The sequence below is a fragment of the Tachypleus tridentatus genome, chromosome 2 (assembly GCF_004210375.1).
Source record: "Tachypleus tridentatus isolate NWPU-2018 chromosome 2, ASM421037v1, whole genome shotgun sequence".
NCBI lineage: Eukaryota > Metazoa > Arthropoda > Merostomata > Xiphosura > Limulidae > Tachypleus > Tachypleus tridentatus.
This window is the reverse complement of record NC_134826.1, coordinates 135,577,851-135,598,897: the sequence shown is the minus strand read 5'-3', so window position 1 is coordinate 135,598,897 and position 21,047 is coordinate 135,577,851. Positions and strand designations below refer to the sequence as shown.

The window sequence follows — 21,047 nt, the reverse complement described above, 5'->3', positions numbered from 1 at the left end:
TCAAAAGTTATAGAGGCAGTAAATATAAATGAGCTTCAGGAAAAGCTTCATAAGTATAAGAATGATAAGGGCTAACTTTAAGGTTTGTTTATTTCTTAAGTTAATTTAGTTTAGTGTGTGGAACAGTCGAGATGGATTTATAGGTCCCATGTTGTTTCAAAACGTTACATGATTTAATATTAAGACTGTTAGTATTTAATTTAATTTCACATAACTTTGCTGTATTAAGATTTATATTATTCAAGGCAATTAATTTGGTTGCTCCTCTTTTATATCCCTAAATATGTTCAAATACAAAACGTGTAAAACGATGATGGACGTTTAAATGTGGTTTCACGATGTTATTTATCGATTTAAAATGTATCGTTGCCTCAATATGTAGTTATAAGATTTATCTCATTTAAGCCATAAGCGCCTAACACACAAAGCAAAAGGACATGCGCCCTCTAACACTTGTTTAGCTAGTGTCAAGAGCAACTGAAAGTAGCCCCCAGTGGCACAGCGATATATCTGTGGACTTACAATGCTAGAAACAGGATTTCACTACCTGTAGGGAGCGGACAGAGATAGACCTATGTGTTCCGTTCTGCTTAACTACAAAAAAAAAAACAACAACCAAAAACAGCTATTAGTAAAAAGTTGGCGAAGTGTTCACTGATCTAAAATAAACACGTCGCTACAACCAGGGTTCAGTAACAAAAAGCAGTTTATTTATCTATAACAACTCATAGAAGTAAATTCAACACTTACCAAAGGACAGTTAATAAATACTTGTCTGGCCAGACTTGGCACTAAAGTTAATGGTTGTTGTTTTGAATTAAGCACAAAGCTACACAATGAGCTATCTGTGCTCTGCCCACCACGGGTATCGAAACCCTGATTTTACTGTTGTAAGTCCGCAGATATACTGCTGAGCCACTGGTGGAAAAGTTAATGGACAATGTGTCATACGTATCAATATTATTTCAAATAATAAAATCAGGAAAAGTACCAATAAGAAAAAACCTAATTCCAAAAACAAAAACAAAGAGAGAGAATAATGTAAAAATACTTTTCAATATTAATAACAATGCCAGGTGATAAACAGCAATAATTTGCTAATTATCTCGTGACTCTCTTTCTTAGTGGACTTGATTGAACATTTATTTGCTGAGTAGGTCACGAGAGTGCACCTCATGTGATTATAAACACACATAATCTTCTGCTATATTAATAGTGTCCTACGTTTCCACTAGGGAAGCTGGTATCCATTTCATGATACATACATATTTACTTAAAATATAAAACTAAAAACCCAAAAGGTGAGTTAGCGTTTTAATGCAACTGAAAATTCATATATGAACTAAACGATAGAAAGAAATAATAAATTAACGATAAATATATAATTGCAACCATTAAAAATAGAATTTGTTCTCTCACATGTTAATTGACTGCTTTCTATTGAAGGAAAAAAATATAAAAAACAAAATTCTATTGTTCTCCCAAAATAAATTATCTATATATTCTACGGGTCGTTTGACAAAAAATCTTGTAATCTGCTGAATAACATTAGTTATATATTCAAAATATATTCTATTGATTTGGTCCTACATCTCTGTTTTATTTTTTACTCGTCTTGTTCTTTATGCTCTTAAAATGCAGACACGTTTCATCATTACATTCTGCCACACCTTTAATAATGCTTCGTCCTCTAGACACACACACCCAGTGACTTGGGCCTAGCAAGTGCTGGTGGTTAGGGTACTGAATTCGCAATCTGCTGGTCAAACCAAACATATTCGTCCTTTTAGCCATTGGGTGCTATAGTGTGACGGTACTATATATTCATTAGTAAAATAGTAGCCCAAGAGTTGGTGGTAGGCGGTGTTAACTAGCTGCCTTCCCTCTAGTCTATCACTACTCAGTTGGGAACAGCTGGTGCAGATGACCTTAATATAATTTTGCGCGAAATTCAGAACAAACTAAACCCAATAGATTAGCAGTAAAGTCTGAAGTCTTATAACACTAAAATTGGTTTTTAATAACACTGAACAACAGAAAAATTGCAAGTAGAGAAAATGCAAATGATTTTGGATAATATTATTGTGCCGATTTCAAAATATAGACAGGATTTGTTCATCAGCATTAGATTTTGAGTTTTTGTAATATCTCAATATTTTATCCTTACTATTTGAAATACCGTGTAATTAACTGAATAAAATAGATTTATGCTGTGAAATGAAGTTTGTTTACAGATTTTAACAGGTAAAAGTATGCATTTTGGATAATTTCAATCAATGACTGGATTGCACTGGGGTAAAAGTCCCAATATATTGCTCATATAAACTATTTGTTCCTGATATCATCATAGTGAAGCGCACCCCTTTTGTTACATTCTGATATTCATGTGTTCTTTCTGAGAATCTAAAAACTCTCAGGTTCTCAGTTTGCTAGAACATTTGAGAAGTTACTCGACTTGGTATAAAAGTGGCTGAGTCACTCTCTCTTGGTTACCCTTCATTCACTCAGCCACTTCATCTGCTTCATGGTGGACAGAGCACAGATAGCCCCTTGCATAGTTTTGTGCTTAATTTAAAACAAAGAAATAAACTGTAAGCATAAATTATTTTATATAGTGTATTCGAAAATGATTTGAAACAATGACTGGATTCAGTTTAAGTAAAGTCCGAAAATACAAAAATAACCCAAAGTTTATCTTAAATTTATAGAAAATATATTACAGCTTTATGAAAGAAAAACGTCACACACAGGATGAAGGTAGCTATTATCGCTGTTTGAATGTAAACTTGGCAACCAAGATAAACATTGGCCACCATGTGTGTGTTGAACAGTTCACACATTTAGCTTGACACAGTGGCTGAATAAGAAGAGAGCAAGTATGTGAGTCCAGTGAAAATCTAAATTATTTATTTTTGCGTGTATAATATTTTTGGATATTCAGGCAAAATTAAACAATACATTAAAAATATCTGAATGTTATATCTGATGAGAAACCAGTACCTCATGAGAGCGATCTTCCAGTGCCACATCCATCAGCGAATTTAGGAACAGAAGAGTTATCCTGTGAAAAATACAATGAATGATCTTCGTTCTCTTCTTCTAGTAATTCTATTTCTGTAGCACCTGAAGATGAGCTGCTTCATCTGATTGGAAAAGAAGAACTACATGATTCGATTCGTGACTTTAGAATATTTGAAAGTGCTCCACCAAATAAACCTGATTAAAACAGCTATATGTTTCATTTATAGAGAACTGTAAAAACTGTTTTACTTTTTAGGTTTCTAGTCTTAACCTGTTTTATGACAAACTGTATGTTTATTCCTTTTGTTCACAAATACATATAAAACACCTTGTAAGTTGTTGAGGGCGTACAGTCTTCATACTTTTAAGTAATGTCCACATAATTACAATGTCTTTATACCTGATAAAATGCTGTATGGAGGATTAAAGAGAAACTTTTGTCTATTACTGTTTCTGTAGATTAATAACTTACAGATGACAATGACCATATCATTAAGTCAATATTCATCTGATACTAGATGTTCCTCTTCAGAGTGTTAATTCCACGCTCTATAATATTTGTCGTGTACTATCTTTAAGTGGCTGCGCGCGATATGTTACTTAGCATGCCTGCATTTTCAGATGTAAGTGTTTGTTAAAAGAGACTGTCAAACTTACTATTTGGTTGAGAGTAGCTATGTAGACATCACATATTGCCCTTTCTCTAGTCAGCAGCTCCAACAGGGATAGCTAATGTTAAACTTTGGAATATCTGATTTAGCCATTCAATATATGCCGCATAAAGTGCTTTTCAGATTCAAAATACCAAATGCAACATTAGGCCTGACTTCATATCCTACGACTTCTAGCTTTTTAGTCTCCTAAAGAAAGGTTTACGTGGACTATGAATTCCTTCAGACAACTGATATTATTAAAGAAGCTTTTACCTGCATTTTATCAAACAGGATAGATGGAGGTCGTGGAGTGACAGAGGAAACGCGTTGTATACTTAACGGAAATTACGTAGAGAGATGATGTCTGGATAGATTTGTTTGTTTGTTTTGGAATTTCGCACAAAGCTACTCGAGGGCTATCTGTGCTAGCCGTCCCTAATTTAGCAGTGTAAGACTAGATGGAAGGCAGCTAGCCATCACCACCCACCGCCAACTCTTGGGCTACTCTTTTACCAACGAATAGTGGGATTGACCGTCACATTATAACGCCCTCACACGGCTGGGAGGGTGAGCATGTTTGGCGCGACTCGGGCGCGAACCCGCGACCCTCAAATTACGAAGCGCACGCCTTAACGCGCTAGGCCATGCCAGGCGTCTGGATAGAAAGAAATGCAAATACACTTAACAAAAATTATGTTGAGGATGATGCCTGGATACTCACAAACTCATAGAGGTGTGTGTTCGTTGCTTATATTATAATATAGGTGAATTACTGGCTATAGAATTCATTTACATTCTAAAAATACCTCGTACAAACAAATGATGGTTGCCATGATGGTCGAACCTGAAATACAAAAATACCCTTTTTGTCAACTACATTTAATATTACTATGTACAAAAACTAATAATTATAGAAAAATTTGGTCTATTCTCTCAGTTTCTTTTAAAATTAAATCTTAAATGTTCAACAATATTACGGAATTGAAACTTGTCAGAAATACTTATGCATTGGATTTCTGAGCTTTATTATGCTATGAAAGAAGTTAAGAGCTCGAGAAAAATGAATTGTGTTTTAATGACCTAATTTATTTAGAAATCACTTGAAATGTATATGAAATGGCTTCTGTGTTTCAAGCCAGTTCAGTGTTGCTTAGAATAGTGTTAACTGTATTTCAAATAAAATAGGCGTATTTAATGTAAGTATGTTTAACCGGAAGTTATATAATACTACAAACTGGCTAAGTAGCGAAGCCAAAAATTCTTACTTTTAGATATAGCAATTTCAGTTTAGAAATGTTTATCGAAGAAAGTACAACTGGGTTGTAGGTTTTGCTGTCTACATGACGAGCGGACCAGTCTTATCGCATCAGGTACAAAAATAAATAACATACTCAAGAAAAAATCAAACGTTTCTACTAGTCAGCTGTATACCTCATGTTGTTAACATTTAAAAATTAAGCCTACTTTGTTGTTGTACCTTTTAAGAAAAAAACAGTAGAGAATAAAAAGTATTTATATACAGAGGTGTACTTTCTTTTCTCTAAATAAGAAAATAAATATAATAAACACATCTGTATGTGTTATTTTAACGTTTCAGGTATTTTCACACAAAATGCTGATCGCAAACACATATTATTTTATTGAACACTATGAAAAGTTTTCAAAATTACAACAGAACAAGGTTTGTTTTGAATTTCGTACAAAGCTACACAATAGCTATCTGAGCGAACCGTCCTAAATTTAGCAGTGTAATACTAAAGTAAAGGCAATTAGTCATCACTACTTATTGCCAAATATTGGTCTACCTTTTACTAACTAACAGTGGGATTGATCGTCACTTTATAACGCATCCACTTCTGAATGGGCGAGCATATTTGGTGTGATGGGATTTCGAACCCGCAACCCTCATATTATTTGTTAACCACCTAGCCATGCCGAGCAACATAACAAGAACAAGTTTGTTTAACGAACACATTGTTTTAATTTCCTAATACTGCACATGCCGTTGTTTACGGATAATCGCGACTTATTTACCAAATTTCTCCCTACAAAAATTATTTGGGCACTTTCGAAACGTGGTACATCTTCTGAGTTCGCTGTACTCGGTTAATAATGGCACACTCATTCGATATGAATAGAAGTAGCAGTGGAAACGTAAAGTTTCCTGCTACAACGAAACAAAGTTTAAAGATACGAAAAGGTTAAATTCATTGTAAAGGAGGAATAAATATGTGGTCAAAAATTTGGCCAAATGGTCTTTACTCGGACCATTTTCTCATTACATTGACTGTATAATGTTTTCACCTTAACATTACAAATATTGTTAAGTATTCCTTTATATCATTAGAACCAAAGAGTATACCAGTTGACTAAATAAATGACAAACAACCCAAGTAAGAGTTATAGGGTTTTATGAAAAATAAAACTGATAGGTGAAATAGTGTTAGTGCTTAGAAACGCATAACCTACTATGTTTAAGACCTTAGAAAACCTTGGGAAATTGTTAGTTAATGAACAAAATCTAATTTCGGCCAAGACTACTGTCGAAGTATGAGTAACTACAGTGTTTTGTTGGGTACATACCAGAATTTTCGAGAATCATTTTATCATCAATTCACAGGGACTTTACTATATATGATGTTGTAACATCTAAAATGACACATCGGTGAGGTTATGTTGGTGCACTGTTTATGAGTATGAGTACTTTGAAAGGTCTGAGACATTATTCGTAACGGTAAGCCTGCCAACAAGTGGAATCGCTGCAGTTCTACAATTGGCCATACGACTGTTTAGAATGTTTTCGTTTACGGGTTTACTGTTCAATTAGTGATACCTGAAGAAGGGCATTGCAAGAATTGATATATTTTAACATATATATATATTTATATGTATATGTAGTTAAATTATTGGTGGTTTGATCTACAACATTTTTCTTTTATAGAACAGTTGAGCGCTGTTCATCCCAGCTATCGAAACCCTATATTTGGGGTTATAAATCCCAGACTTGCCGCTGGAACACAGAAGGCGTAGCGCAAACACTACTGACGTTTTCTCTTGCCGTGCTGACAAGAAAAACAGTCGACAAAAATGTGAATTTAAAACCTTTCTTGGAGAATATTTATCTTTAGAAATCTATGTACAAAGTTCAAAGGTAAGAGTTTAGATGACAAAAAATTAGAAAGTTTATTGCCTTCTTCAATTTAGAACTGTATTTTGTACGTATTCGTGATTTATTATTATGATATTAACAGTTTATGTACTATTTTTCGAATGTATTGGTTCTTTTAGTCGCGAGTGCGTTATAATGTGATGATGACTCATTATTCGTTAGTTTAGTTTGGTTTGCTTTTAATTTCGAGCAAAGCTACTCGAGGGCAATCTGCGTTAGCCATCCTTAATTTAGTAGTATAAGACTAGAAGGAAGGCAGCTAGTCATCACCACGCACGGCAAACACCTGGGTGGGTGTTTAGATCCGAGAGGAGATAAACTGAAAGAACAGAACCTTCATTGGAAGGTCCTCTCACCACGTACAGGAATCCACACAAAGGGGTAATAAAAAAGTAGCCCAAGAGTTGGGGAGGGGCGGCCTTGAGGTGGCCCCCTTTGGGTCAATCGGGTAGTCCATTTGGGCTGGGGTCAACCAAGTACTAGTGTTGGATGTTCTCAACAGGTGTTGTGGACATTGTATCTTATGCTGGTGTTTGGGTACAGTGCTTAAGAAACCCTGGCGTTTCTGCAGTGTCCTTGTTTGACATTGTAGTGTGTCCCTTTGTAGGGCTCCATGATGGGTGGGGTCAGTGGGCACCAAAATATTCCTTTTTTTATTAAGGATTCTCCAAATAAAAACTTAAATAAAATAGTTAAAAAACAGTCCATAGGTAAACGTCCACGTCTTGAAGATTCTGAGCAGCAATCTTCAACATCTGTAACACCTGCTGTACCTCATTTTATTATAATTACATTCTTTTTCAGACAAACCTTTAGGGCAGATGTCGCCATTTCCCATTCAAAAGGGACTAGAGGGATTTGCTGGCTCTTCAAAGTCAGTAAAGAAGCTTCGATCTGGTGACAAATTGGTGAAAACATTCACTTCTCAACACAGTGAACTCCTCTTGCATTTAAAGACAATCGGTGATATACTTATTGAGGTTGCACCTCATGCTACTTTGAATTCATCAAGAAGAGTTATTGTTGAAAGAGATTTAAAGAACATCACCGAGTCAGAGATTCTCGCTGTTTTCTCCACCCAATGAGTTTCTCCAGTAAGGCGTATCTCCACTCAATGAGTTTCTCCAGTGAGGCATATCTCCACTCACAATGATGGAATTGTGATGCCGACCAATGCCTTCATTCTAACATTTACATCACCACGTCCACCTGACACCATCAAGACAGGTTATCTTAATTTCAGCTTACAGCCATACATTCCAAACCCTTTCAGATGTTTCCAGTGTTAGCGGTTCGGTCACTCGAAGACGTCATGTCGTGATTCCTTGACGTGTGCTCGTTGTGGTGGCAAGGATCACGATGCCTATGAATGTGAAACGGACCCTCATTACGTCAACTGAAATAGCTTTCACCCGTCCTACTTTCGTTGTTGTCCTAAATTGTTGTAAGAAAAGGAGTTACAACATTTGAAGGTGATTCAAAACATTTCTTACCCTGAGGCTCGAAGGTTGCTGTCCACCATTTCATCTCGGACGTTTGTTGCTGCACTTCGTTCCACTACTACAGTTGGAGTGTAAACGGATCTTCCTGTGCCTCTAAAAAAATCGTTCTCAAACCAAATGATCTTTTGATCTCCATGGTTAAAAATGTTGATGAATCAACTTCAACACCAATCTCTGTCCGTAACATACATTCCAGCAAATCCCAAGATCCACTTCCTTTGGTTCCAGGTACGGGCACTTCCTCGGGTATATCTTCTTTTCCCACCCCAAGATGCAAAACGATCATTCGTTCACGTCCTCAGTCACTGAAATCCTCTTCCAACAGCAAAGACTTGCCCATTCGACCCAGGGCAGGATCCATGGAGGTCGATAGACCCCTTCGAATAAAGACAGTAAAGGAAAAAGACATGGTCGTAAGTAGAATGGTTCTCCACCCAATTCGCCTACACATAAATAAAAATGGAACTTTCGAGGTTTATGTACTAATCTGAATGACATCAAAATACTTATTGCTTCCCATCATTCTGTATGTATTTCCTTACAGGAAACATTTCTGAAACTTGCCGATACCGTCACCTTTTGGCTGTTTTCTTTGTACAGAAATGACAAGCTGTGTGATGGATGAGTGCATGGAGGGGGTGGCACTATTGATTGATCACCATGTGCCCACCCTACTTTGCCACTCGACATACCCTTGGTGGCCGTAGCCATCTGTGTTTCCTTGGGTCGTACCATCACTCTTTGTTCTCTCTACCTGTCGCCTGGAGAAACCTATGATCAATCAGACCTTGATGCTCTTATTGAACAGCTGCCGTCTCTCTTTTTAATCCTTGAGAACTTTAATGGGCATCATTCCCTCTGGTGAAATGCTGATATTGATGGGAGGGTTGTTTCGTAGAACATATGTTATCTGATCACAACCTTTCTCTTTTCAACACTGGTTCTTTCACTTATTTTCACGCACCTAGTCAGTCCTTTACTGCTATTGATCTCTCAGTTTGCTTCCCTTCATTATTCTCCTATTTTTTAGGGAGAGTTGACAATAATCCACGAGTCAGTGATCATTTTCCTATAATTTTGAGAGAGACAGGCTGTGGTCGATGTCACTCGACCCTCGTTCCCTGGTGAAAGCTGGATCAAGCAAACTGGCCCTCTTTCACTGCACTCGCAGAACTTAATTTTGCCATCGTCTGTGGTGAAATCCTGCTTACCACATGGCACAGAAGGCTCAAAAACGGGCCTGAGATACTTTTCGTAGGTATCTCACATTCTCGCACCACATTGCTTTTCAGCAGGCCAGTGCACATGCTTGGTGGGTAAGACGTCAAAGCCAGAAGGAATCTTGGATTAAGTTCACATATCCTCTATCACCAGTTCCAAACTCATATGGGACAAGATTCTCCTTTCGATCTTGCTCTCTGATGGTCAGGAAATAGCAAATACACAGAGCTAATGATGTGCATTATGAAATGCTGGGCCATCTATATCTTGCCTCTCTTATTTTTATTCTGATTATTTTTAACAGAATCTCGCAGGAGATTGTTTTTCCTGATGCCTGTCGCCAGGCTATTGTTCTACCTTTCTCTAAGCCGGCCAGGCATGGCCTAGCGCGTAAGGCGTGCGACTCGTAATCCGAGGGTCGCGGGTTCGCGCCCGCGTCGCGTTAAACATGCTCGCCCTCCCAGCCGTGGGGGTGTATAATGTGACGGTCAATCCCACTATTCGTTGGTAAAGAGTAGCCCAAGAGTTGGCGGTGGGTGGTGATGACTAGCTGCCTTCCCTCTAGTCTTACACTACTAAATTAGGGACGGCTAGCACAGATAGCCCTCGAGTAGCTTTGTGCGAAATTTCCAAACAAACAAACAAAAATTCTCTAAGCCTTGGAAGGATCTCAAGATTCCTTCAAATTGCCGACCAGTTGCTTTGATGAACTGTCTGTGATACTTTAGACAAGATGAGCAATGCTCGTCTGTTTGGTTCCTCGAATCAAACAACCTCCTCTCGCCCACCCAGTGTGGGTTCCGACGACAGCGTTCCACCATGGACCACCTAATTCGACTTGAAACGTCAATCAGAAAAGCCTTTCTCAAATGGCAATCTCTTGTATCAATATTCTTTGAAATTGAGAAGGCTTATAATACATGGAAGTATGGCACTTTGTAAGACTTCCATATATTTGGTTACGTAGCCATTTGCTCATTATTATTAAAACACTTTTAGTGAACTGGCAATTTCATATTTGTGTGGGTTCAACACTTTCCCATTCTTTCCTACAAGACCTTGGAGTTCCTCAGAGCTATGTTTCGAGTGTCACACTTTTCAGTATAAGGATTAATGTCATCACTGAACAACTCCCTCTTACTGTTGCAAACGGGCTTTATGTCAACGACTTTCACATCTCATGTCAGTCGTCGAATATGATGTATTTGAGTGGCAGCTACAGACTGCCCTCAATCGTTTACTGAAATGGAACACAACAAACGGCTTTAACTCCTCTCTCTAAAACCGTTTACATGCACTTTTGCCGGAAATGGAGTATTCACTCTGATCCTGAACTCCGTAGTAGTGAAGCTGTGTTACCTCTGGCCCCTGAGATGAAGTTCTTGGGGCTTATCTTTGTCCGTAAGCTGATCTTTATACCACACATCAAGTAGCTGCAGGTCATATGTACGAGAGCATTGAACATCCTCCATGTCCTCTCTTCCACTGCTTGGGGAGCGGATCGAGGTTCTATGTTAAAGATATATCGTGCTCTTATTCGATCGAAACTCGACCATGGATCACTGGTCTATGGCTCTGCCAGGACCTTGGCCTTAAAGATGCTGAACCTCATTCATCAAGGACTTAGGCTCTGCTCTCGGGCTTTCTGCACTTCCCCAGTTCAGAGCATATACATAGAGTCTCATGAACCTTCTTTGCACCTCTGCCATTTTTAAGTTTCTTTTCTATATATTTCGAAACTTCGTTCTTTACCAAAGATTCTACATGGGGTTGTGTTTTCCTTCCTCGGTGGGCCATACTTTTACAGAACAGGCGATCTGCCATTGTTCCTTTAGGCTTTCGTATCCAGGCACAGTTGGATAAATCGGGTCTTTTCTTGAATAACATTGTTGTATCTACAGGTTCTTACAGTCCCCAAATGTGACCTATTTGTAAGTCATCTGATAAAAGCAGATACTCCCGATTGGAAATACTGTCTGTTATTTGCTGAACATCTTTCAAACCATCCATATAAACCACCGAACCCCTTCCACAGTTTCTGCGTTTACTGCCGAAGAGTATGCCATTTCTCTTGCCCTGGATCACATAGAAACTGAGCAGTACTCAAATTGCACTATTTATACTGACTCGTTTAGTTCTCTTCTGGCCCTGGAATCTCTTCACATTAGTTCTCACCCTATTATCGCTGATATTCAAAACCGACTGGCCCATTACTCTTTAACATCTACTTTTATCCAGTTTTTCTGGATACCGGGCCACGTTGGGAACGAGCTCGCTAACACCGCAGCTAAATCTGTGTGCTCTGGTACTTTCACTGCTGTACCTGTTCCATATATGGAATATAGTCCTGTATTTGAGGCTCGTCTCCGTGCCAGTTCGCAGTCGGCTTGGGTGAGCAACAAGAAAACAAGCTTTTGCAAATAAAACCCTCTTTTGAACTTTGGCTGTCTTCCTTCCGTAAGGATCGGAAAGAAGAAGTTGTCCGAACTAGACTACGCATTGGTCACAGGTTTTAACTCATCGTTTTCTTTTATCTGGGGCTGATGCACCAGTGTGTTGTCTTTGCAACGTTTTGGTCACAATAAGCAACATTTTACTGTCTTGCCGTCTTTACGACGCTCAATTACGGCACCATTTTAAACATGTTTTTCCCAAAAATTTTCCGTAACATCAGACAATGTTATTGGCGATGGTGAACTGTCCACCTTAGAAGTGTTTTTAGTTTTTAAAGGCCATTAATCTTTTTAATGGTATTTAAGTTATTAAATTTATACATTAGACCTTTCTAAATGTGAAGAATCAAAGTACATCTAGTTCGGTTTGAAATTAAAAAATAACCGTAACGTTAAATAACTCGAAACCAGGACTGGAAAAGTCAACTCCAGGTGACTAATGGTGGTTTTTGAACTTACCTGTTAGTCTTCCTGGTGAGTTATAATAATTACTACAGAAAGTCCTTTACAACTTGTATTACTGTAGTTTTCTCTTACCGCTGTAGACTAGATGTAAAAATTGGTTTCAATGCTATTTATGTTGTTTTAAAACTTTATTTTCTTTTATAAATTTTGCTAATTTAATTGTAATTTTAAGATTTTATCAGATGCTTGGCCCAGATAGCCTAGTTACTTTCTGCCATAAAACACAACCAACCAACCAAACAATCTTTTCCCAACGAATAGTAGGACTAACCGTAACGTTATAACGTCCCCACGGCTGAAAAAATAGCATATTTGTTATGACGCGGATTCGAACCCGCGACCCTCCGATGACGAGTTGAGCGCTTTAACCAGCTGGCGTTATTGGTTTGTAAAGAGGAACCCAAGAACTGGGAGTGCTGCTTGTTAGCTGCCTTTTCTCTAGTCTAACACTCCAACACTAGGGATGGCTAGCGCAGATAACCTTCAGTTAATTTTGTGCCAAATCCAACAAACGAAACGAATATATTTACATTTGTAAATTTTAGAATGTTTATGAACTTCTCAAATCGGTTGTTTATGTCGCTAGTGCCCTCTATTGATAGTTACGTTTAATAGAAATAAATCGTACAATTTTAAAGTTTTGCTCAAAACAGTTTTGGTGTGGTAGGTGGAAAGAAGAAATATTAAACTATTTTTCTTCACACCCGAGTATTTTTAAAATATCACCGCATTGTTTTATTTTATCTGTAGTTCAAGTAATTTCAGAAAGGATTACAAGAAACAAGTGTAACAAATTAACAGAATAACAACCTTAACAGGCCTAATTCCAAAAACAGCGTACGATGGTTAGTGTACTGTCGTTGTAACAAAAAGTGAATTATTATGGTTCAACATATCCAAATGCATCGAACAGATGTCGTCGCACCAAACATGCTCGCCCTTTCAGCCGTGGGGGTGTTATAATGTAAAGGTCAATCCCACTATTTGTGGGTAAAAGAGTAGCCCAAGTTGGCGGTGGGTGGTGATGACTAGCTGCCTTCTCTTTAGTCTTACACTACTAAATTAGGGGTGCCCAGCAAGGCCGAGCGCGTTAGGCGTGCGACTCATAATCCGAGGGTCGCGGGTTCGCATCCCAGTCGCGCTAAACATGGTCGCCCTTTCAGCCGTGGGGGCGTTATAATGTTACAGTCAATCCCACTATTCGTTGGTACAAGAGTAGCCCAAGACTTGGCGGTGGGTGGTGATGACTAGCTGCCTTCCCTCTAGTCTTACACTGCAAAATTATGGACGGCTCAGGTTTCTCCTCCTGGTTGGGGGTTGTGCAGTAGGCTAACAATCTACTCACTTAAAAAACCAGCCTGTTAATGAATCCGCAAGCGATTACGGCCCTATGTTCCTTCATGGAATCGAGTGGCATAATAATAATAATAATAACTAATTTAGGGACGGCTATCACAGATAACCCTCGAGTAGCTTTGTGCGAAATTCAAAACAAATTCTTAGTATTTTAACCAAACTTAATTTGCAATATTTAACTAAACTTATCACAAATTTAAATAAAATTTTGTTAATTTAATTTAAAATTTATCTGAGATATATTTGGAAAATTTTCAGAAAGTATTAAAATATTTTAATTAATTAGTGATGGATATATCCCAGTTTTTATTGTCTCTGTTTTTTGCACGAACTAACAATCATTCGAAGAGTTGCACGCACATTAGGTAAATGATGGGATTAGTTATTGTTGTTTAACATGTATAATTAGAAAATACACGAACATTCGAAAACCCTGTGTTATAACTGTATCCAAGATATAATTTGTCTTGTTTAGTAGATATACAAATGTCCCCAAACCCTGTGTTATAACTGACTTTATCCAAGGGATAATTTGTATTGTTTAGTAGATATACAAATGTCCCAAAGTCCCATGTTATAACTGTATCAAAGTAGTAATTTATGTTATTTAATAGATATATGAATCTGCCCAACCAAACCGTGTGTTATAACTACATACCAGGAATAATCTCCCGGGAGAAAAACTATAATACAGAAAACTTAAGTCCATCTGAGTTTCTTCGGTGTATATATGCGTGTGTGCAAGCTTATGTACACATGTTGATACTACATTTAACAAAATATTAATTCTAGTCTTGTATCTAAAGATTGGTGGTCATTACGTCTTCTCTTTCTTAAGTGAGAAAGTCCATTGACGTCACTGGAAGCTTACATATCATCGTTGTACAACTATAAAACAAACTGAAAGCAAACTTCAGAATTACTTCTGTCAAGAATATTAATTACACACATACATGCACACACACACAATAAAAAATTACTGTGAACAGATGTAATGTTACTAATGTCTCAGTAATGTTAAAATAGTAGCTTGAAAAAAGAACCCTAACAACGTTGGACTAACAACGGGTTTCGACAAAAATGATGGGCATCTTTAACAACCTGAATAACAATTATACATCACACATTTCTAAACTAATACCCAAAATACATATGATACACAACGCAGAATTACGTAGCACATCACCGAAGTTAAAACATTATTTTCGCCATTCATCTTTTCAGAAATAATCTAAATCATTTTAATAAATATTTTATATACTTATACATTCGTGTCGTTATTTTTTATTATTTTTTTTTAGTTTTTACAAATACAGAAAAGAAAATGGCCAATTTCAGGCTAACTGTGATGTTTAACGATATAAACCATTAGGTAGCCTAAATTCATTCGGATTACCTGTACAAAATTAAAATAAGTGTTTTCATAAACCACCGAGATATATGCATTTACTATTTCTTAATGTAAACATATTTTAGAAATGATATTTGGTTGGGTGGTATTTAAAGGCTGTTGTTTTGTGTTTATCACAGGACAGTTGCTACTGTTTGTTCTCTACTGTTGCTTGATCTTAAAACAGGGCAACATCTGTCATTCCTCAACAGAATCATAATCGTTTCTCGAATCTTTGAATGATACAGCACACAGACGACTGGTAAAATCAGCCCGCTTAACACCTCTAGGAGGTATCCTACAAGTATAAATCCAGAATAAATCTTACTGACGACTTCGCAGCTCTCGAAAATTGCAAGTACCCATGTTGGAAGGATGAGAACAACAGAGAGTAGGCCTGAGAGAACTATTGTTTTTATTTCTTTGTCTTCTTCTAAGATCCTGGATTTTTCACGCAGTAGACCACGCATGTAGATATTGTCGTCGTGAGAAAAATAAGCTTTTGATCGACGAATCAATTTTCCCAAACAGAATCCCAAAACGCAGACAGGTGGAAATATCAATACGATCCACGTGTAGGTCATGTAGGAGCAACAATGAGCCGAAGACAAAAGGAGATCACAAACTCCATATTCTGAAACAAACAAAAGATCACCGTACACAAACTATGAATTAATGTTTTAATACATCTAAAAATACAGTTAATTGATATGGTAAGTTAGAACCTGAAGAATGTTACTTCACCCATAAAAACATTTCAAGAAAGGATTACTGTCGAAGTCGTGAGTGAAGTACTCAACTGTAAGAGGAAAGAGTTTGTCTTATAATATATATTAGAGGATAAACTTGTATTTTGTGTACGATGTTCGTACCAAAAGTATCCGACTGCTGAAACAGTTATGAAAAGCAAAAATTTAAATAAATGAATATATACGAAATTGTGTCCTCGATCTCTCGTATACGAAGGGAGTACTGCGCCATTTTTAAGTCAAAGTCCAAAGATTTGGTCACATCTGCAGTGTTATCAATGTGTGTACGAGGGCTGTTCAAAAAATACGCGGACTGTTTGAATTGCGCGGCTCCAGTTGGTTCCAGGGGAATCCGCTTGGTGTCGCTAGGTTTGCACAGATCAGCTGATTACGACGCCATTTCCCGATTGCAGATATCTTCATTTGTGTGTTAGCTACGCAGTTTTAAGTGAAGTGCGATTTTTTCGTTTGGCGGATTTCAGAATGAATGATCTGAAGGAGCAAGACTTGCTGTGAAATTTTGTGTTAAACTTGGAAAATCTGCGACTGAAACTTTTGCTATGCTTAACACGGCTTACGGTGATGTTGCTATGAAACGTACGGCATGTTTCAAGTGGCATGAACGTTTTAAGGATGGTCGACAGTCCATTAAAGATGATGAGCGTCCTGGACGTTCTTCCACGTCAACTGACGACCCACACGTCGACAAAATCAACACCCTGGTGCGGGCAAATCGACGTCTGACTGTCAGGGAGCTTGCTGAAGAGTGTGGGATATCAGTTGGATTTTGTTACGAGATTTTGAAGATGCACCGCGTTGCTGCGAAATTCAGCCCTCAGAACTCGTGAGTTTTTGGCCAAACACTCGATCACTGTTCTTCCCCACCCCCCTTACTCACCTGACCTTGCTCCTTGCGATTTTTTCTTGTTCCCCAAACTCAAAAGACCCTTGAAAGGAAGAAGATCTGAGATTCCCGAGATTAAGGCAAATGCGACGAAGGAGCTGGAGGACATTACAAAAGAAGCGTACCAGGACTGTTTCAACAAGTGGAAACACCGTTGGGATAAGTGTGTGCGTTGGGGAGGAGAGTACTTTGAAGGGGTCCCAGACCTGTAACTTCTAAATAAAGTACATTTTGTTTTATGACATCAGTCCGGGTATTTTTTGAATAGACCTCGTATGTGTGAGAAGGGTATATCTATATGTTTTAAATATACAAATCCTTTAAATAATACTGTTATTAGCCATAAATGAAACAAAACCTGCTGAGCAGAATTAGAGTTCTTGTATTTAGATTTAAAATATAGAAATGTAAAAACGTGGAAAGTTTATACATCTATCTTCGTATACAACATTTTCTGTATAAACACTTTGTCTATGGGTGTAATATAAAATTTTGATATTTTTTGTGATCATCCCCTTGATACAGCAACTCTACAAATAGGCCCGGCATGGCCAAGCGCGTTAAGGCATACGACTCGTAATCTGAGGGTCGCCTGTTCGCATCCGCGTCGCGCCAAACATGCTCGCCCTCCCAGCCGTGGGGGCGTTATAATGTTACGGTCAATCCCACTATTAGTTGGTAAAAGAGTAGCCAAAGAGTTAGCGGTGGGTGGTGATGACTAGCTGCCTTCCCTAAAGTCTTACACTGCTAAATTAGGGACAACTAGCACAAAAAGCCCTCGAGTAGCTTTGTGCGAAATTCCAACACAAACAAACAACTCTACAAATTAGTTAAAATTGAATTTTTAAAATTATGTTATCAAGAAGTGTACAGTTCAACTATCTTCATTTGTCGCTATATTATTATTTTCCTTTTTCTTTCCGTTATATAATCCACTCTTTGCTAAAGTACTAGCAAAACATTGGGTCCATTATCACCAATAGCTTTAGGCCTAATTGTTAAATTTGTGATTTAAGTAGCCAACTCTTGGGCTACTCTTCTACCAACGAATAATGGAAGTGACCGTCACATTATACATCCCCACGGCTGGGAGGGCGAGCATGTTTAGCGCGACGCGGGCAATTTACGAGTCGCACGCCTTACGCGCTTGGCCATGCCAGGCCACTTAAATTTGTGAACCAAATCGCATTTATACATCATTTGAAACCTGCAATTATTTTCCTTCGCGCAATGTTTTGGTTGTAGAGCATAGAAAATGAATGAAGTTATGAGAATGCCTAATTGCCGTAAATTATATAACAAGTAAATTAGTTCTCAGCGTACAAAACGTATTTAAACTTGGAATATGTATTGAGCTTTAATGTTATTGCCTTATTTATAAATCAGGGAAACATAAACATTTAACTTAATATATTTTCTTGTGTGTTCATGTTACTGAAGTAAGTGTCTCTGAAAGAAATGTTCCAAAAGTCATAGCTCTGCACTCGTATAAAATAATACATGTTAAACGTTCTTTACTTTTGCACTCATATAAATGTAACAGCACCACCGTACAATTAGTCAATACGATTATTAGGTTTCCATGTGAACTACCATGCACGGACTGAAAACACGTTTTTCTTTTATTTACATAGACATTTAGAAAATTACTTTTAAATTCAAACAATAAATTTAAAAAATGTGACTGGCAAAATACAGTGTCAAAAATATATTACGTTTTAATAAACTATTTTGTTTTGAAATATGTAGTAAATGCCAGTACACCTTTCACACCAAATGTGGCAATAAAATCATAAAGATAGCATAAAGTGTACACTTGAAAAATACAGTTTTCTCATTTATACTAACCATTACTTGAAATCTGTACTTTAAAAATAAGCATGAGTGAAAAAGAGAAATCAACGTACTACAGTGCTACATCCTATGAAAACTTTCAGTGTTGTGTCGAACAACTCAAGAGAGTTGTAAGTCTAATCAGTGATCGAACAACTTGTTGAAGAGCAAAACGTTTTGTAAGTCTGTTTTCGTTTTTTTTTCCATAATCCGCGATTCTTTACACCATGTGTAAGACATGTGTTTCCTGCTTGCAAATTTTATACTTTAACATGTATATTTATGCTAAATAAACTGAAAGACGAATATTCTATACTCGAATTGAAATCACATTGTAACACCATTCTACCAGCGTCACTTTAGCACTAATTAAACACCCCTACAGAATGCTACATTTGGTAAATCAAATGATCTAGTTAGAAGTTTTACTTAAATGATTCCAAAATAAAATTTACTTTAATTATATTCTTCATCTTAATGAAATATCAAACATAATAAATTTATATATCTTTTTAAACTTCACACAGAACTTACCTGGAACATATCCATACTGACCCCAGCCATACAAGGGTGATGATACTTGAGCTGAGATTAGAAGAAAGGTCCCCGGAATCATAACCTTGACACTTAGTGGTGAAAATGTTATAACATGGTCGTGAGGCATCAGGTGTTTTGTATACCTGAGAAGAATGAAATTAAGTATGTTTAGAAACAGATCGTATAATATTAGCAGCTAAACCTAGCAAACATTGGAAATGATTTGCAGTTTGAAATGCTGTTGACGTTCTTTCTAGTCAAAGTTCACAATTAGGGTTAGCTAAATGCAAAATACAACAATAATACATAAAAATATTGATTTTTTGTTCGTGATGTTTTGATACAGCCATTAGTATTCAATGAAAAAATTTCTTTATGAAATATAAGTCATGATGAAAAACCTTTTTTTAGCTTGGGCATTAATACTGAAATTAAAGTTTTAACAGGACTTATCTGTATGCGTGATCTTTTTGTAAATAAAAATTCATGTTGAATTTACTTGAAGCTAAAATATCTAAAATTCATCATATTTAATATCAGATTATAGAATATTTCCAATATAAACAATATAACGATGTTTAAAAATTGGCTTGAGTAGAGATTTATAAACTAATTCAACAGTTGACATTTCTATGTGTAATATAGCAATTTTGACAAGTATATATATATCCGCTATACCAAAAATCTTTATGTTATAACAAAAATCTATAATTTCTCTATCTGTTATTGGAAAAATACTTACATTTCTGTTTCTGTTACAGCAAAAATATTTACATTTCTGTATTTGTTATAGCAAAAATCTTACTATTTCTATGTTTGTTATATCAAAATGCTTAACATTATTACGTGTTCTAGTAAAAGGCTTAACATTATTATGTGTTCTTGCAAAAGGCTTAACATTATTATGTGTTCTTGCAAAAGGCTTAACATTATCTGTTATAGCACAAGTCTTCATTAGAACTTCTTTAAAAACTGTTCTGAGATTCAGATACTTCACGTTGAAGGTGATTTTTAATTCCAAACACACAGGTTAGAGATTATTTAGAGATATCGATTCAAAACGGATATACCGAGTCCCTTTCTTAGAAATTCAAAGAACTCAATCATATACTTTTTAATGACCGGAAGGTTGAAACATTATTCTCTCCTTTGTGTTGGTAAAAGTGTTAATACCCGTACCAGCCTTACTGAAATACATATTAGTTTGAGAACGACTTACCAGTTTTGTTTGTTTGTTACTAGGCACAAGTCTACACAAACGGCTATGTATGCTGAGCATCGAAACTCGATTTTTAGCAGTATAAGTTCTTAATCCTGCATAACATCTTGACTATTTCTACTATTATTCGAATTCAGAAACAAATCATTATCAAAAGAAAAAAAGCAGAGGTAACCCGAAAACTTAACCATAATATTTAAAATGTCACTTATAAACCAACTTGTTAACTGAAATTTTAACATTATACATAAATTATGCTTTTTATAGACCAAAGTTTAAGTCAGACATGTTTCAGCGTTCTTTTTGCATTGTCCCTCCTGTTTCCCGACACTTACAATAAATTACTGTTCTCGGTAATAATTACCTTCCATTTGAAGCGTATCAAACCTGCTAGTTTCCCTCGTGTTTATAGACGCCACATTTCCGCTCGAGAAACCGTTCTCAATTAATGGAAATAACTTGCTTATGGCAAAGTGTTAACGTCACCTCAGAAATTCAATAGAACGACCGATTTTTTGCTTTCTTATTTGAATGCCAGATATTAATGAAACTAATTAACTATATTTTAATGCCAG

General features: G+C 36.7%; 1 protein-coding gene across 1 annotated transcript in view; it reads right to left on the bottom strand.

Annotated features, from left to right (window-relative positions):
- Nucleotides 1-15,127: 15,127 nt before the first annotated feature.
- Nucleotides 15,128-21,047, bottom strand: part of LOC143245192 (uncharacterized) — a 49,148-nt gene continuing 43,228 nt past the window's right edge. The window contains exons 3-4 of the mRNA XM_076491246.1: nt 19,251-19,396; nt 15,128-15,864 (exon numbers count right to left, since the gene is read on the bottom strand). Coding sequence (XP_076347361.1) covers nt 15,365-15,864; nt 19,251-19,396 — 646 coding nt within the window. The 3' untranslated portion in view covers nt 15,128-15,364. The remainder of the gene's footprint in view (nt 15,865-19,250; nt 19,397-21,047) is intronic.